The sequence below is a fragment of the Parambassis ranga genome, chromosome 2, assembly GCF_900634625.1.
Source record: "Parambassis ranga chromosome 2, fParRan2.1, whole genome shotgun sequence".
Classification (NCBI taxonomy): Eukaryota; Metazoa; Chordata; class Actinopteri; family Ambassidae; genus Parambassis; species Parambassis ranga.
In genome coordinates, this window is record NC_041023.1 from 45,583,895 (window position 1) to 45,598,198 (window position 14,304).

The 14,304-nt window shown below is 45.1% G+C and overlaps 1 gene segment (V, D, J or C); it reads left to right on the plus strand.

Moving 5' to 3' along the window:
• The first annotated feature begins 4,196 nt into the window (after positions 1–4,196).
• Positions 4,197–14,257, plus strand: LOC114449813 (Ig kappa chain V-III region MOPC 63-like). The segment is given in 4 exon segments: positions 4,197–4,248; positions 4,337–4,682; positions 12,792–12,829; positions 13,650–14,257. Coding segments are annotated over 4 exon segments (765 nt in total).
• The last annotated feature ends 47 nt before the right edge of the window (positions 14,258–14,304 follow it).

Genomic DNA, 14,304 nt, shown 5'->3' on the forward strand with positions numbered 1-14,304 from the left:
GACAGGAGCGTCTTCTGATGAGAGGGGTTGAAGAAAATCACCGGCAAGTTCACTGCAGTTAGCTAAAGCAGTAGAAAGCAACTGGAGTGACTGTTTGCTGAAAAAGATGAAGACTACTGGGACTCTATACTCTGGAGGGATGAGACAAAGATCACTGTTTTTGGAACTAATGGTTTTAAACCTGCATGGCTTCATAAAGGTGAGGATTTCAAAGAAGAATGCATGGTGCCTACAGTGAACCATGGTGGTGGCAGTGTCCTCATGTGGGGCTGCATGAGTGCTGCTGGTGTTGGGGTCAGGGTTGCCAGATCTGAGTGACAGTTTCCAGCCCAAACTGAACGTAAAACCCGCCCCATGCGAAAAACAACAGCCCAAATCACAACCTCCCTAGAATCTTAACGTTCAGACTGCCATATGCAAGAAAAACACGTCATAAGCACACGTAACTTTGCTGCAGCACTAAATAACTAAAGAAAGTAACACAAACAAGCAAAGAGTGCAATCATGCAACAGCATAGACTGACCATTCAATACCAACAGACATGTGATTAACCCAACACTAGAATCCAACTTACTGTAAAATAATGCAGGCAGAATCTCAATGACTAGAACCCTGCCCTCACCTAAAGGTGCACATTGTGCGCTCACACACACACAGGGACATGAGTGTAGGTCTATCAAACGTTTCTCTCTAACATGTTCATCAGGTGAATGAATCAGTCATTATTACTTCGTCACAGTGATTCAGTTCAGACAGAACAGCACAGTGTTCCGTTCATGGAAATGACCTGTGCTCAGCAGCAGTGTTTATCTGTGAGCTTCTCTTGGACTGAACACTGAGGATCAGGCCACCATCAGTAAAAGCCAGGTCAGCGGGCTGATATAGTTGGCTGGCCAGTCAAGCACTGTGATGGCATGGGCATTAAACCAGGTTTTGGTGCTCCTGGCAGTATGGGAGGGGGCCAGGTCCTGCTGGAAGATGAAATCTGCATCTCCATACAGATCCTCAGCAGAAGGAATCATGAAGTCCTCCAAAACATTCTGGTACACTTTTGCGGTGACCCTGGATTTGAGAAAGCAGAGTTTACCAACACCTGCACCGGGCATTGCACCCCAAATAATCACTGACTGTGGATATTTCACACTTGACCTCAAGCAGCTTGGGTTCTGTTCCTCGCCCGCCTTCCTCCAAACCCTTGGATGACCACACAGAAGAAAATACTGCAGCCAGCCTGAGAGAGAGGCAAACCAGCTTTCCATCATTTCCATAGAGAGCCACTTTGCATCAGCAGCAGCATGCTCCAGTGCTCTGACAGACTTTATAGTCCTGACAGCTGAACACTGGATGACTGACAGCTGTCCTTCATCACAGCACAAACCCTCCTCATCAGAAACATGACTCTGACCTGCGTCCTGGTCTGGACTCTCCTCTGCTGCTGCTTCACAGGTAAAGTCCAGAGAATCAAAGTCCTCTGTCAACATCCGTCCCTCTGACGTGAAGACGCTGCTTTATGTCTCTGTCTCTGTGTCCTCAGAGTCCAGAGGACAGGTCACAGTGAATCAGCCTGCAGCACAGAGATCTGCTCCAGGAGGCACCATCACCATCACATGTTCCACCAGCCAGGATGTTTATTATGATGGTTCTGACTACATACTATCCTGGTACCAACAGAAAGAACCAGCAGCTCCTAAATGGCTCATTTATTGGGCAACTCGCAGAGCATCAGGGATTCCAGATCGTTTTTCAGGCAGTGGATCAAAGTCTAAATTCACTCTGACCATCAGAGGAGTTCAAGCTGAAGATGCAGCAGTTTATTACTGTCAGAGTTTTCATGAAATCAACAGTCAAGCTGTGTTCACACAGTGAAAAAGAGTCGTACAAAAACCTCCCACAGCTAAAGAGGAACTGACTGCTGCAGCTTCTGCACATAGTGACACACTTCAGTGAACTAACACACACACACATTAAAACTCATTTAAAACTTGCTGATTTTAATAACCCACGTCTCATATCAATCTTCCATTTCTTCTTTTAAACATTGTTGCTTCTGAACTTCATGCTCACCTCACTGAACCTAAACTTCAGGAATAATTCCAATCTGTCTTCAGACCCCTTCACAGCACTGAGACAGCTTTCATTAAAATCACTAATGATCTTGCAGAGATGGACTCCTCACTGTTCTCATTGTATTGGACTGATATGCAGCTTTCAGTAGAACTTCTCACTCCCCCCTCATTGACAGATTGATCTCAGCTGGCCTCTCACACACAACCCTCCACTGGTTCACTTCATATCTGACCACTCTCAGTACAGTGGTCAGCATAAATGAATACACCACACTACATACCGTACTACAAAATACTCCCACAAATGTGGCCCATTGATTGAAACAAGATTGGTTCATTTGCACACAAAAAGTGATTTTCCTAACAAATTCATTCAAGTCCATGTTGCAAAAATGAGTACACCCCAATTATAGTCTTAGGGAAAAAGCCACATTTAAAACTACAAAATTCTAATGAACAGGCATTCAACCACAGGTGAGTCTAATGATTCATTGAAGAGGTGTCCAGCAGACAGGTGACTATAAAAGGCTGTCAGCAATGGCTCCCTATGGAAGATATGAAAATATTTCTTTACCAAAAAAGGTGAGGGCTACAAGAAGATCAGCAAAGCTTCACATATCTGTCAAAATACTGCAGCAAAAGTGATCCAAACATTTAAGAAAGATGGAAGTGCAACCATCTAACAGAGACGTCCAGGACGTCCACGGAAGTTAACATCTCGACAGGAGCGTCTTCTGATGAGAGGGGTTGAAGAAAATCACCAGCAAGTTCACTGCAGTTAGCTAAAGCAGTAGAAAGCCAAACTGCAGTGACCGTTTGCTGTGACACCGTACGGCCACACTGCAGAGGAATGGCATGCACGGGTATCGTCCATGAACAAAGCCTCTCCTAAAGCCCATGAACAAAAAAGCAGGCCTAGAATTTGCTAGGGCCCACGCTGAAAAAGATGAAGACTACTGGATCTATATACTCTGGAGGGATGAGACAAAGATCACTGTTTTTGGAACTAATGGTTTTAAACCTGTATGGTGTCGTCAAGGTGAGGATTTCAAAGAAGAATCCATGGTGCCTACAGTGAACCATGGTGGTGGCAGTGTCCTCATGTGGGGCTGCATGAGTGCTGCTGGGGTTGGGGAGCTGCATTTCATTGATGGTATCATGAACTCAACACTGTGCTGGTCTGTACTGAAGGAGAAGCTGCCATCACACGACAACACAACAATGATCCAAAACACACATGTAGAGCTACTGTTGCATTTCTGAAGAACAGGCTGAATGTGATTGAACTGCCGAGTATTTCTCTTGATCTGAACCCAATCCAACACCTGTGGGGAATTCTGAAGCCATAAGTTGAGCATCACTCTCCATCCAGCATCCAGGCTCTAAAAGAGGTTATTCTTGAAGAATGGAAAAAGATAGATGTTGCAATATGTCACCAACTTGTTCATTCCATGCCTAGAAGACTTGGTGCTGTCCTTAAAAATCACGGTGCACATATAAAACACTAGATGTAGCAGGTTTGTTGTGGGGTGTACTCATTTTTGCTTCAAGATTTTGTGATCTAAGTTAGATTATTAACCTTAACTTCATGTTATGGAGTTAAATAAGTGTTTAATAAAACTCAGCCTTGTGAAAAGTTTGGAAATTGTTCTTTTGTTCATTGAGCTACTGAATAAATTTTTACTTTGAGTCTTTTAGTGACATTAAATGTGGTATATAAATAAAAGAGACAACACAAAAACACATCATTAAATTCTGAAAAAGATGAATGTCTGACACTGACAGCAGTGCTGAAGCAGTCCACATCTACATGAAGTTTAAAGGAGAAAATAAAACAGCTGAGCAGAACAGAGTTCCTGTCAAAATGAGCTTCATGATAGAAAGTTGTATCGTCTGCATAACACAACACTTTGTATGTTTTTAGAACACATATAAAATCAACATTTAAAAGAGTAAAAGTCAACACTGAGACTTTTTTAGATCATCAGTCTGTTCATTTCCATAGAGAGCCACTTTGCATCAGCAGCAGCATGCTCCAGTGCTCTGACAGACTTTATAGTCCTGACAGCTGAACACTGGATGACTGACAGCTGTCCTTCATCACAGCACAAACCCTCCTCATCAGAAACATGACTCTGACCTGCGTCCTGGTCTGGACTCTCCTCTGCTGCTGCTTCACAGGTAAAGTCCAGAGAATCAAAGTCCTCTGTCAACATCCGTCCCTCTGACGTGAAGACGCTGCTTTATGTCTCTGTCTCTGTGTCCTCAGAGTCCAGAGGACAGGTCACAGTGACTCAGTCTGCAGCACAGAGCTCTGCTCCAGGAGACACCGTCACCATCAAATGTTCCACCAGTCAGGATGTTGACAATGGTTATGTTGTTGCTTTAGATGGTAGTGTACAGTCGGGTTACTTCTTATCCTGGTACCAACAGAAAGAACCAGCAGCTCCTAAACTGCTCATTTATGGGGCAACTCACAGAGAATCAGGGATTCCAGATCGTTTTTCAGGCAGTGGATCAGACTCTGACTTCACTCTGACCATCAGAGGAGTTCAGGCTGAAGATGCAGCAGTTTATTACTGTCAGAGTTATCATTACATCAACAGTCAGCATGTGTTCACACAGTGAAAAAGAGTCGTACAAAAACCTCCCACAGCTAAAGAGGAACTGACTGCTTCAGCTTCTGCACATAGTGACACACTTCAGTGAACACACACACACACACATTAAAACTCATGAAACTCATTTAAAACTTGCTGATTTTAATAACCCACGTCTCATATCAATCTTCCATTTGTTCTTTTAAACATTGTTGCTTCTGAACTTCATGCTCACCTCACTGAAACTAAACTTCAGGAATAATTCCTATCTGTCTTCAGACCCCTTCACAGCACTGAGACAGCTTTCATTAAAATCACTAATGATCTTGCAGAGATGGACTCCTCACTGTTCTCATTGTATTGGACTGATATGCAGCTTTCAGTAGAACTTCTCACTCCCCCCTCACTGACAGATTGATCTCAGCTGGCCTCTCACACACAACCCTCCACTGGTTCACTTCATATCTGACCACTCTCAGTACAGTGGTCAGCATAAATGAATACACCACACTACATACCGTACTACAAAATACTCCCACAAATGTGGCCCATTGATTGAAATAAGATTTGTTCATTTGCACACAAAAAGTGATTTTCCTAACAAATTCATTCAAGTCCATGTTGCAAAAATGAGTACACCCCAATTATAGTCTTAGGGAAAAAGCCACATTTAAAACTACAAAATTCTAATGAACAGGCATTCAACCACAGGTGAGTGTAATGATTCATTAAAGAGGTGTCCAGCAGACAGGTGACTATAAAAGGCTGTCAGCAATGGCTCCCTATGGAAGATATGAAAATATTTCTTTACAAAAAAAGGTGAGGGCTACAAGAAGATCAGCAAAGCTTCACATATCTGTCAAAATACTGCAGCAAAAGTGATCCAAACATTTAAGAAAGATGGAAGTGCAACCATCTTACAGAGACGTCCAGGCCGTCCACGGAAGTTAACGTCTCGACAGGAGCGTCTTCTGATGAGAGGGGTTGAAGAAAATCGCCAGCAAGTTCACTGCAGTTAGCTAAAGCGGTAGAAAGGCAAACTGGAGTGACCGTTTGCTGAAAAAGATGAAGACTACTGGGACTCTATACTCTGGAGGGATGAGACAAAGATCACTGTTTTTGGAACTAATGGTTTTAAACCTGTATGGTGTCGTCAAGGTGAGGATTTCAAAGAAGAATGCATGGTGCCTACAGTGAACCATGGTGGTGGCAGTGTCCTCATGTGGGGCTGCATGAGTGCTGCTGGTGTTGGGGTCAGGGTTGCCAGATCTGAGTGACAGTTTCCAGCCCAAACTGAACGTAAAACCCGCCCAATGCGAAAAACAACAGCCCAAATCACAACCTCCCTAGAATCTTAACGTTCAGACTGCCACATGCAAGAAAAACACGTCATAAGCACACGTAACTTTGCTGCAGCACTAAATAACTAAACAAAGTAACACAAACAAGCAAAGAGTGCAATCAGGCAACAGCATAGACTGACCATTCAATACCAACAGACATGTGATTAACCCAACACTAGAATCCAACTTACTGTAAAATAATGCAGGCAAAATCTCAATGACTTGACCCCTGCCCTCACCTAAAGGTGCACATTGTGCGCACACACACACACACAGGGACATGAGTGTAGGTCTATCAAATGTTTCTCTCTAACATGTTCATCAGGTGAATGAATCAGTCATTATTACTTCGTCACAGTGATTCAGTTCAGACAGAACAGCACAGTGTTCCGTTCATGGAAATGGCCTGTGCTCAGCAGCAGTGTTTATCTGTGAGCTTCTCTTGGACTGAACACTGAGGATCAGGCCACCGTCAGTAAAAGCCAGGTCAGCGGGCTGATACGTCAAAACCTCCAACAACTGCCGGTCTGAGTGTGGCTGATGTTTATGTTCATGTAGATTGGTTGACCTCTTCACTCCACTGACCAGTAGGATTTCATGTTGCCATTGGACCAATGACCGTCATGCTTGATGCCACTCGATCAATTTAAAACAGACTGATAATATGAGGGGGAGGGCACCGCCATTTTTATTTCAATTAATCAAATGACATTTACTTTTTGCATAAAATGACAACTCGGATATTTTCTAAAAAAAAACACCAAATGCTGTGAAAATCAGCCCAAATTTTACGAACCCGCCCAGTGCTAATTTTTTTTAGCAAAACGTGTTTAAAAGAAGCGGAAGCACAAGTTGAGCATCACTCTCCATCCAGCATCCAGGCTCTAAAAGAGGTTATTCTTGAAGAATGGAAAAAGACAGATGTTGCAATATGTCACCAACTTGTTCATTCCATGCCTAGAAGACCTGGAGCTCAAAGCTCGCTGCCTTCAAACTGCAGACTTCCCAGATGACCACACAGGAGAAAATACTGCAGCCAGCCTGAGAGAGAGGCAAACCAGCTTTCCATCATTTCCATAGAGAGCCACTTTGCATCAGCAGCAGCATGCTCCAGTGCTCTGAAAGACTTTATAGTCCTGACAGCTGAACACTGGATGACTGACAGCTGTCCTTCATCACAGCACAAACCCTCCTCATCAGAAACATGACTCTGACCTGCGTCCTGGTTTGGACTCTCCTCTGCTGCTGCTTCACAGGTAAAGTCCAGAGAATCAAAGTCCTCTGTCAACATCCGTCCGTCTGACATGAAGACGCTGCTTTATGTCTCTGTCTCTATGTCCTCAGGGTCCAGAGGACAGGTCACAGTGACTCAGTCTGCAGCACAGAGATCTGCTCCAGGAGGCACCGTCACCATCACATGTAGAGTCAGACCACAGGTTGCTATTGGACCCAGTAGTCGTAAAGATCTGTTACAGTGGTACCAACAGAAAGAACCAGCAGCTCCAAAGCTTCTCATTTACAGAGTTGATGAAAGAGCATCAGGGATTCCAGATCGTTTTTCAGGCAGTGGATCAAAGACTGACTTCACTCTGACCATCAGAGGAGTTCAGGCTGAAGATGCAGCAGTTTATTACTGTATGAGTGAACATAACATCAACAGTCAAGCTGTGTTCACACAGTGAAAAAGAGTCGTACAAAAACCTCCCACAGCTAAAGAGGAACTGACTGCTGCAGCTTCTGCACATAGTGACACACGTCAGTGTACACACACACACACTCATTAAAACTCATTTAATAACCCACGTCTCATATCAATCTTCCATTTCTTCTTGAAAACATTGTTGCTCACTGAAAATTAGAGGTGGGCGAATCACTGACTTCTGACCATGACAATGACTTCTTTGGACGCTTTGAAGCACTCAACAGCACTCCTGCACAAAAAAATCACATCCTCTCCCACTGACCAGGTATTCTCCCTGTCCCGAGCCAGCGTGAAGACATCTCTCAGCCTGATCAACACACGCAAAGCTCCTGGTCCTGACAACATACCTGGCCGTGTGCTCAGAGACTGTGCTGAGGAGTTCCTGAGGTGTTTACAGACATCTTCAACATCTCACTGAGCCAGGCTGTTGTCCCCACCTGCTTCAAAGCCACCACGATCATCCCTGTGCCGAAGAAGTCCACCCACTTCAATGACTACCGTCCAGTAGCACTCACACCCATCATCATGAAGTGCTTTGAACGGTTAGTCATGAAACACATCCAGACGGCCCTCCCTCCCTCTCTGGACCCCTTCCAGTTTGCATATCGGCCCAACCGGTCAACCAGTGATGCTGTTTCCACAGCACTCCACACAGCTCTCACCCACCTGGAAAATAAAGACTCATACGTTCGAATGCTGTTCATAGACTTCAGCTCAGCATTCAACACCATCATCCCACAGCAGCTCATCAACAAACTGGACCAGCTGGGGCTGAACTCCTTGCTGTGCAACTGGCTGCTGGACTTCCTTACCGGGAGACCTCAGACAGTGCGGGTCGGCAGAAACACATCCAGCACCATCATAATGAACACCAGGGCTCCCCAAGGATGTGTGCTGAGCCCCCTCCTCTTCACTCTGCTGACCCATGACTGCACGCCAACACACAACTCCAACATAATAATAATAATAATAATAATTGAAACCTTTATTAGTCCCACAATGGGGAAATTACTTAAGGCAGCCCAGCAAAGAGCGCCATACACCAGTGAGTACACTGGAGGGTATGCAGGTAAAGTGCCTTGCCCAAGGACACACAACAGTGACTAGGGAGGAGTTGGGATCGAACCACCAACCTTCCTGTTACTGGACAACCCTGCTATACCACTGCGCCACTGCTGCCCACAACATCTTTGTGAAGTCTGCGGACGACACAACTGTGGTGGGTCTCATCTCCGGTGGAGATGAAACATACTACAGGAATGAGGTGCACCTTCTGGCCGAGTGGTGCAGAGACCACAGCCTCTCCCTGAATGTGGAGAAGACAAAGGAGATGGTTGTGGACTACAGGTGAGCACACAGTCAGCACACCCCTCTGACCATCGACAGTGCTGCTGTGGAGCAGGTGAGCAGCACCAAGTTCCTGGGTGTGCACATCACTGAGGACCTCTCCTGGACTAACAACACTGCATCACTGACCAAGAAGGCACAGCAGCGCCTCTACTTCCTCCGCAAGCTCAAAAGAGCCAGAGCACCCACCCTTCACACCGCTTCTTCAGTCTGCTGCCATCAGGAAAGAGACTGCGCAGCCTCCGGGCCAGGACCAGCAGACTGAGGGACAGCTTCATCCACCAGGCTGTCAGGAAGCTGAACTCTCTCCCTGCTGTGCCCCACTTTCTCCCCCTTCCCTGACACTACACCCCACCCCTCATACCAGTCTCAATAAGCTGTTATTATAAGTTAAACCACTCCTGTTTATATTATGCCAACTGCACTGTCTTGCACTATACATCTTTTGCATTCTTACTGCATTGTGCCTTCATTATGTGCCTTGTATTTTGTGTCTGCCTCATTGTAGGTACATTTTTTTACACTTTATATTTATCTTTAGTTTTTAGTTACATGTTATATGTTGCGGAGTGAAGAGCAACGCAATTTCGATTCTCTGTATGTCCAGCACATATAGCAGATTTGACAATAAAGCTGACTTTGACTTAACTCTACTGTGTCTGTGCTGTTACTGTAACTGTGGGACAAATCTTAATGTTAAAAAATTTTCCCTCTGTGATAAATAAAGGAATTCTGACTCTGACAGAGACATCACCACTGAAACACATGATTGACAGCCTCTGTGTGCTGAGCTCAGTGAGTGTCTGTCTGTCTGTGAGGAGCTCTGCACTCAGGCCTCTCCAGTAGTTAGTATCTTTACGTTTCCAGTTGATGGAGTGTTGACAGAATCTGTAAAACAACAGTTCACAGTTCGTTCAGGAACTGCTCGGGTCTGTACTGAGGGGCACAGAGTTTCCCTGTTTTTTTCAGTGTAAAGACAGAGCTGTATGCAGCCGCTTCACCATGGTTACAGTGTTTTGTTTCCGAGTCTGTGGAAGGGGGTTCTCGTGCCACTGTGCAGTTTCCCCTGATCATACGTTCCTCTTACACACGAAAACAGCACTACAGTCAAATTATGTCAAATTCCACGATATTCCGTGTTAAAATGTAAATTCTGTTTTAATCTGCCAATTCTGCGATTCCGTCCGTGATTCAAATCAAACGGCACAAAAAGCACAAACCTGGCAGAGTTCTTAGTCTGACACTCACAACACAGAGAGCCACACAACAAACTGCTGAAACCACACACACAAAGTCCAGCAGAGGGACTGCAAGGAACCAGCAGCCGGCCAGAGAGCCATCTCTACAAAGACCTGCTCACACAGACTCAGACAGGTGAGATCAATCCCTCAACCAGGTAGGAGGAGCCAACCTGGAGGCAAATCATCCAGCAGGCCCAGGGCCGTCACTCAGTGTCGTCATGATGAGTGTTTGTGTTTCATGATGATAACTTTCATGCTGATTCGGACAACAAAGGGTTACCAGCTGCTCTTCATGTAGCACCCACCGCTCTCTGTGACCTCAGACTCAGTCACCTCACCCTCAGCTGGAATGATGGGGTGTTAGGGTTCAGTGTGTAAGCTAGCTGCCACCAAGGTTTACCTATTGAAGTGACCTCATGATACTCTGCTGGTAATCAGATTACTCTATCCAATTTAACAGTAGATGTTTTCTCCTTAGACACACTTTAAATCACTGATCCCAGACAACTCTTTGTAAAACACTCAACACATGTTGACTGAACTTTTGACCCCGTGTACAGAACAATACTTTACCTTTGGTAAACACAGAGCCAGTAAACACATGATAAATTACAGCCCTGAAATAAACTGCTCCCTCTGTAAATACTGTGAACAACATTACTTTGACCTTACAACCTTACTCGGCACTTCTAACTGGCCTTCTCCCCAAAACATCAACTCATTCATTTACATTTCTCCCAGATCTCTGAAAAACACTCGACCTGTGGATAAAGTCTCTTTCCTCAGCAAAGTAACACTCAACTGGTTTAACTCACAGTTCAGCGTGGAGCCTGAAGAACCAGTCCTCGGTCTGTGGAGAAGAAATGAGATGACAGCGGCCATGGCCTCCTCTCCAGGAAATACACCGAGCCCGCTTCAAGGCGGAGCTTGACCAATTACTGCAGGTGACACTGATTGACAGCTGCAGTAACCAATCAGACAGAGCAGCTGAGAATAAAGGCTCAGTCTGTAATGACCTCTTATTCAGATCACTTCAGTTTTCACAGCTTATTCTTGCAGCTTTATTTCTACATTGATCGACCTTTTAATCCTAAATTATCTTCATCAATAAGTTAACCATTTCCTGCCCATTTACTGATATTATTGATATATATTTATGACTGGATTCATGAAGCTACTTTCAGCTGGTTTTCATCCACCACATCATGCTTTCATTGAACAGTGCGGGTTCACCTTATTTAACTCCCTTTCATTTTTACACTGGGCTACATTCACATAGATCAGAGGCTGTAGTTCATCAATACTTTCCTCTGCTGCAGCCTTTAAACAAACAACTGGGATCATTAAGTTGAAGTCATTAAAACAAAAATACACAAAACCACCAGAACACAACAATCTGACACAACTCAGAGACACAACATGAGCTAACAGAGCTTCAAATGATCGCTAGTTTCAGTGTGTGTGAAATGAACTGATCAGCCGACAGAGGTTCACTCTGATGTTTGAAAATGATTTTCATTCAGTGTAAATATGAATTGTTGTATTTTCAGAGTAAATTGCTGCAGTTTTTATTCAAACCTTTGTTAGAGTGCAGCTGCTGATCAGTTCCTCTTTAGCTGTGGGAGGTTTTTGTACGACTCTTTTTCACTGTGTGAACACATCTTGACTGTTGATGATATGATAACTCTGACAGTAATAAACTGCTGCATCTTCAGCCTGAACTCCTCTGATGGTCAGAGTGAAGTCAGAGTCTGATCCACTGCCTGAAAAACGATCTGGAATCCCTGATTCTCTTTCATCTGCTGCATAAATGAGCAGTTTAGGAGCTGCTGGTTCTTTCTGTTGGTACCAGGATAAGAGGTAAGCAACACCATTATAGAAAACATCCTCACTGGTGGAACATGTGATGGTGACGGTGCCTCCTGGAGCAGATCTCTGTGCTGCAGACTGAGTCACTGTGACCTGTCCTCTGGACTCTGAGGACACAGAGACAGAGACATAAAGCAGCGTCTTCACGTCAGAGGGACGGATGTTGACAGAGGACTTTGATTCTCTGGACTTTACCTGTGACGCAGCAGCAGAGGAGAGTCCAGACCAGGACGCAGGTCAGAGTCATGTTTCTGATGAGGAGGGTTTGTGCTGTGATGAAGGACAGCTGTCAGTCATCCAGTGTTCAGCTGTCAGGACTATAAAGTCTGTCAGAGCACTGGAGCATGCTGCTGCTGATGCAAAGTGGCTCTCTATGGAAATGAACAGGGATCGGTCTGATCAGCTGCTGATCAATGGATCAATCACTGTATCGGATCATTGATCAGGAATCAATATGTTTTTCAATCAGAACAAAGTGATGGATGTCAGAATCTTCAGTCGTTTCATTGATTTGCACATTGATCAGCTGAGTGTGACAGACACAGTGTTTCAGAGTCAGAGTGTGTGTCTGTGTGCAGTCAGAGGTTTTTGTACGACGCCTCCATCAGTCTGAATCACTGTGGTACACGTTCGGTGGAGGAACCAGACTGGATGTTGGAGGTAAGTTGAAACTTTTCATTTCAGACTAGTTCTTATTTGTTGTGTCCGTTTCTGATCAGACAGAACAAATAAAAACCATCTTTCAGTCTTTATGTTGAATTTTCTTGGTGCTCAAACACACAGTGACTGTAAAAAGTGACTGTGCTGAATTGAACCCATGAGGATGGTTCAGAGGGGGCTGACTGCTTCTGCTTCTAACGGCTGGATTTTGAGGAGTGTAGCTCGGTCAGACAGTCGGAGCGCCCGTCTGTGTGCAGTCAGAGGTTTTTGTAGGACGCCTCCATCAGTCTGTGTCTCTGTGGTGGACGTTGGGTGGAGGAACCAGACTGGAGGTCGACTGTAAGAACCTCTGACTGCTGCTCAAACCCACAGAAACAACATGTGTTCAGCTCACAGTGGATGAACTGAGTCTTTACTGGATGACTCCGATCTGTTCTTGTTGTTGGAGGCTGTTTAGCTCATGACTGATACACAGAGAAAGTTTAAACCTGAAAGAAAACACATGTCAGTATTTTAAATGTAGTCATTGTTGAATGTTGTTGGAATCATTTGTGTAAAATGTGTTTTTAAACATTGGAAACATTTCAAATCCTCATTAGAACCATCATCATGTCCCTCAGGAGCTTTTTACCTTCAGTACTGAAACCTGTCTGTTGCCACGGTTCAGCAGTGATGCCTGTCTGTTGCCGTGGTTACCGAGCTCAGAGAGGGAAGTGAAACAGTGAGGAGCAGTTTCCTCCCCTCTGAGGACCAGCAGCTGGACTTTCTGTTCTCTGTCTTCATGTCCTCTCTCTGTCTCCTCCTCCTCCTCCTCCTCCAGTGGGTCCAGTCCCCCCCTCCCTGACGGTGCTGCCCCCCTCCAAAGAGGAGCTGCAGAAGGGCCAGGCCACGCTGCTGTGCCTGGCTGACAGAGGCTTCCCCTCTGACTGGACCCTGTCCTGGAAGGTGGACAAACAGAACAGGGACAGCTCGGAGCAGAGCCGGAGCACCGCGCTGCTGCAGGACGACGGGCGCTACAGCTGGAGCAGCACCCTGAGGCTCTCTGTGGACCAGTGGAGGACGGCGGGCTCTGTGACCTGTGAGGCCAGGCAGGGCTCCCAGAGTCCAGTGACACACACACTGAGCACAAACCAGTGCTCCCAGTCCTGAGTCTCTCTCTGCTCTCTGTGACTCTCTGTCTGCATCCCTGTCGCTTCAACATTTAGAAACAAGTGAACAAAGTTTGGACTTCATGTGTTTGTCGTGTTAACTTCAGAGAAGAACCATGATGACTGTAAACAACAAGAACAAAAGAACACTGACTGATGACTGAACATCCAACATGTGGAAGAGTTCCTGATTAGAATCATCAGTGACTTACTCTTTCTTCACTCTCATGCTTCTGTCACATTTTCTATTCTTTCATCACAATAAAGACTTTTTCATCCACTCAGCTGTTTTTGTGTTTGAATCAATAAATGTTGTTTGAGCTGAAG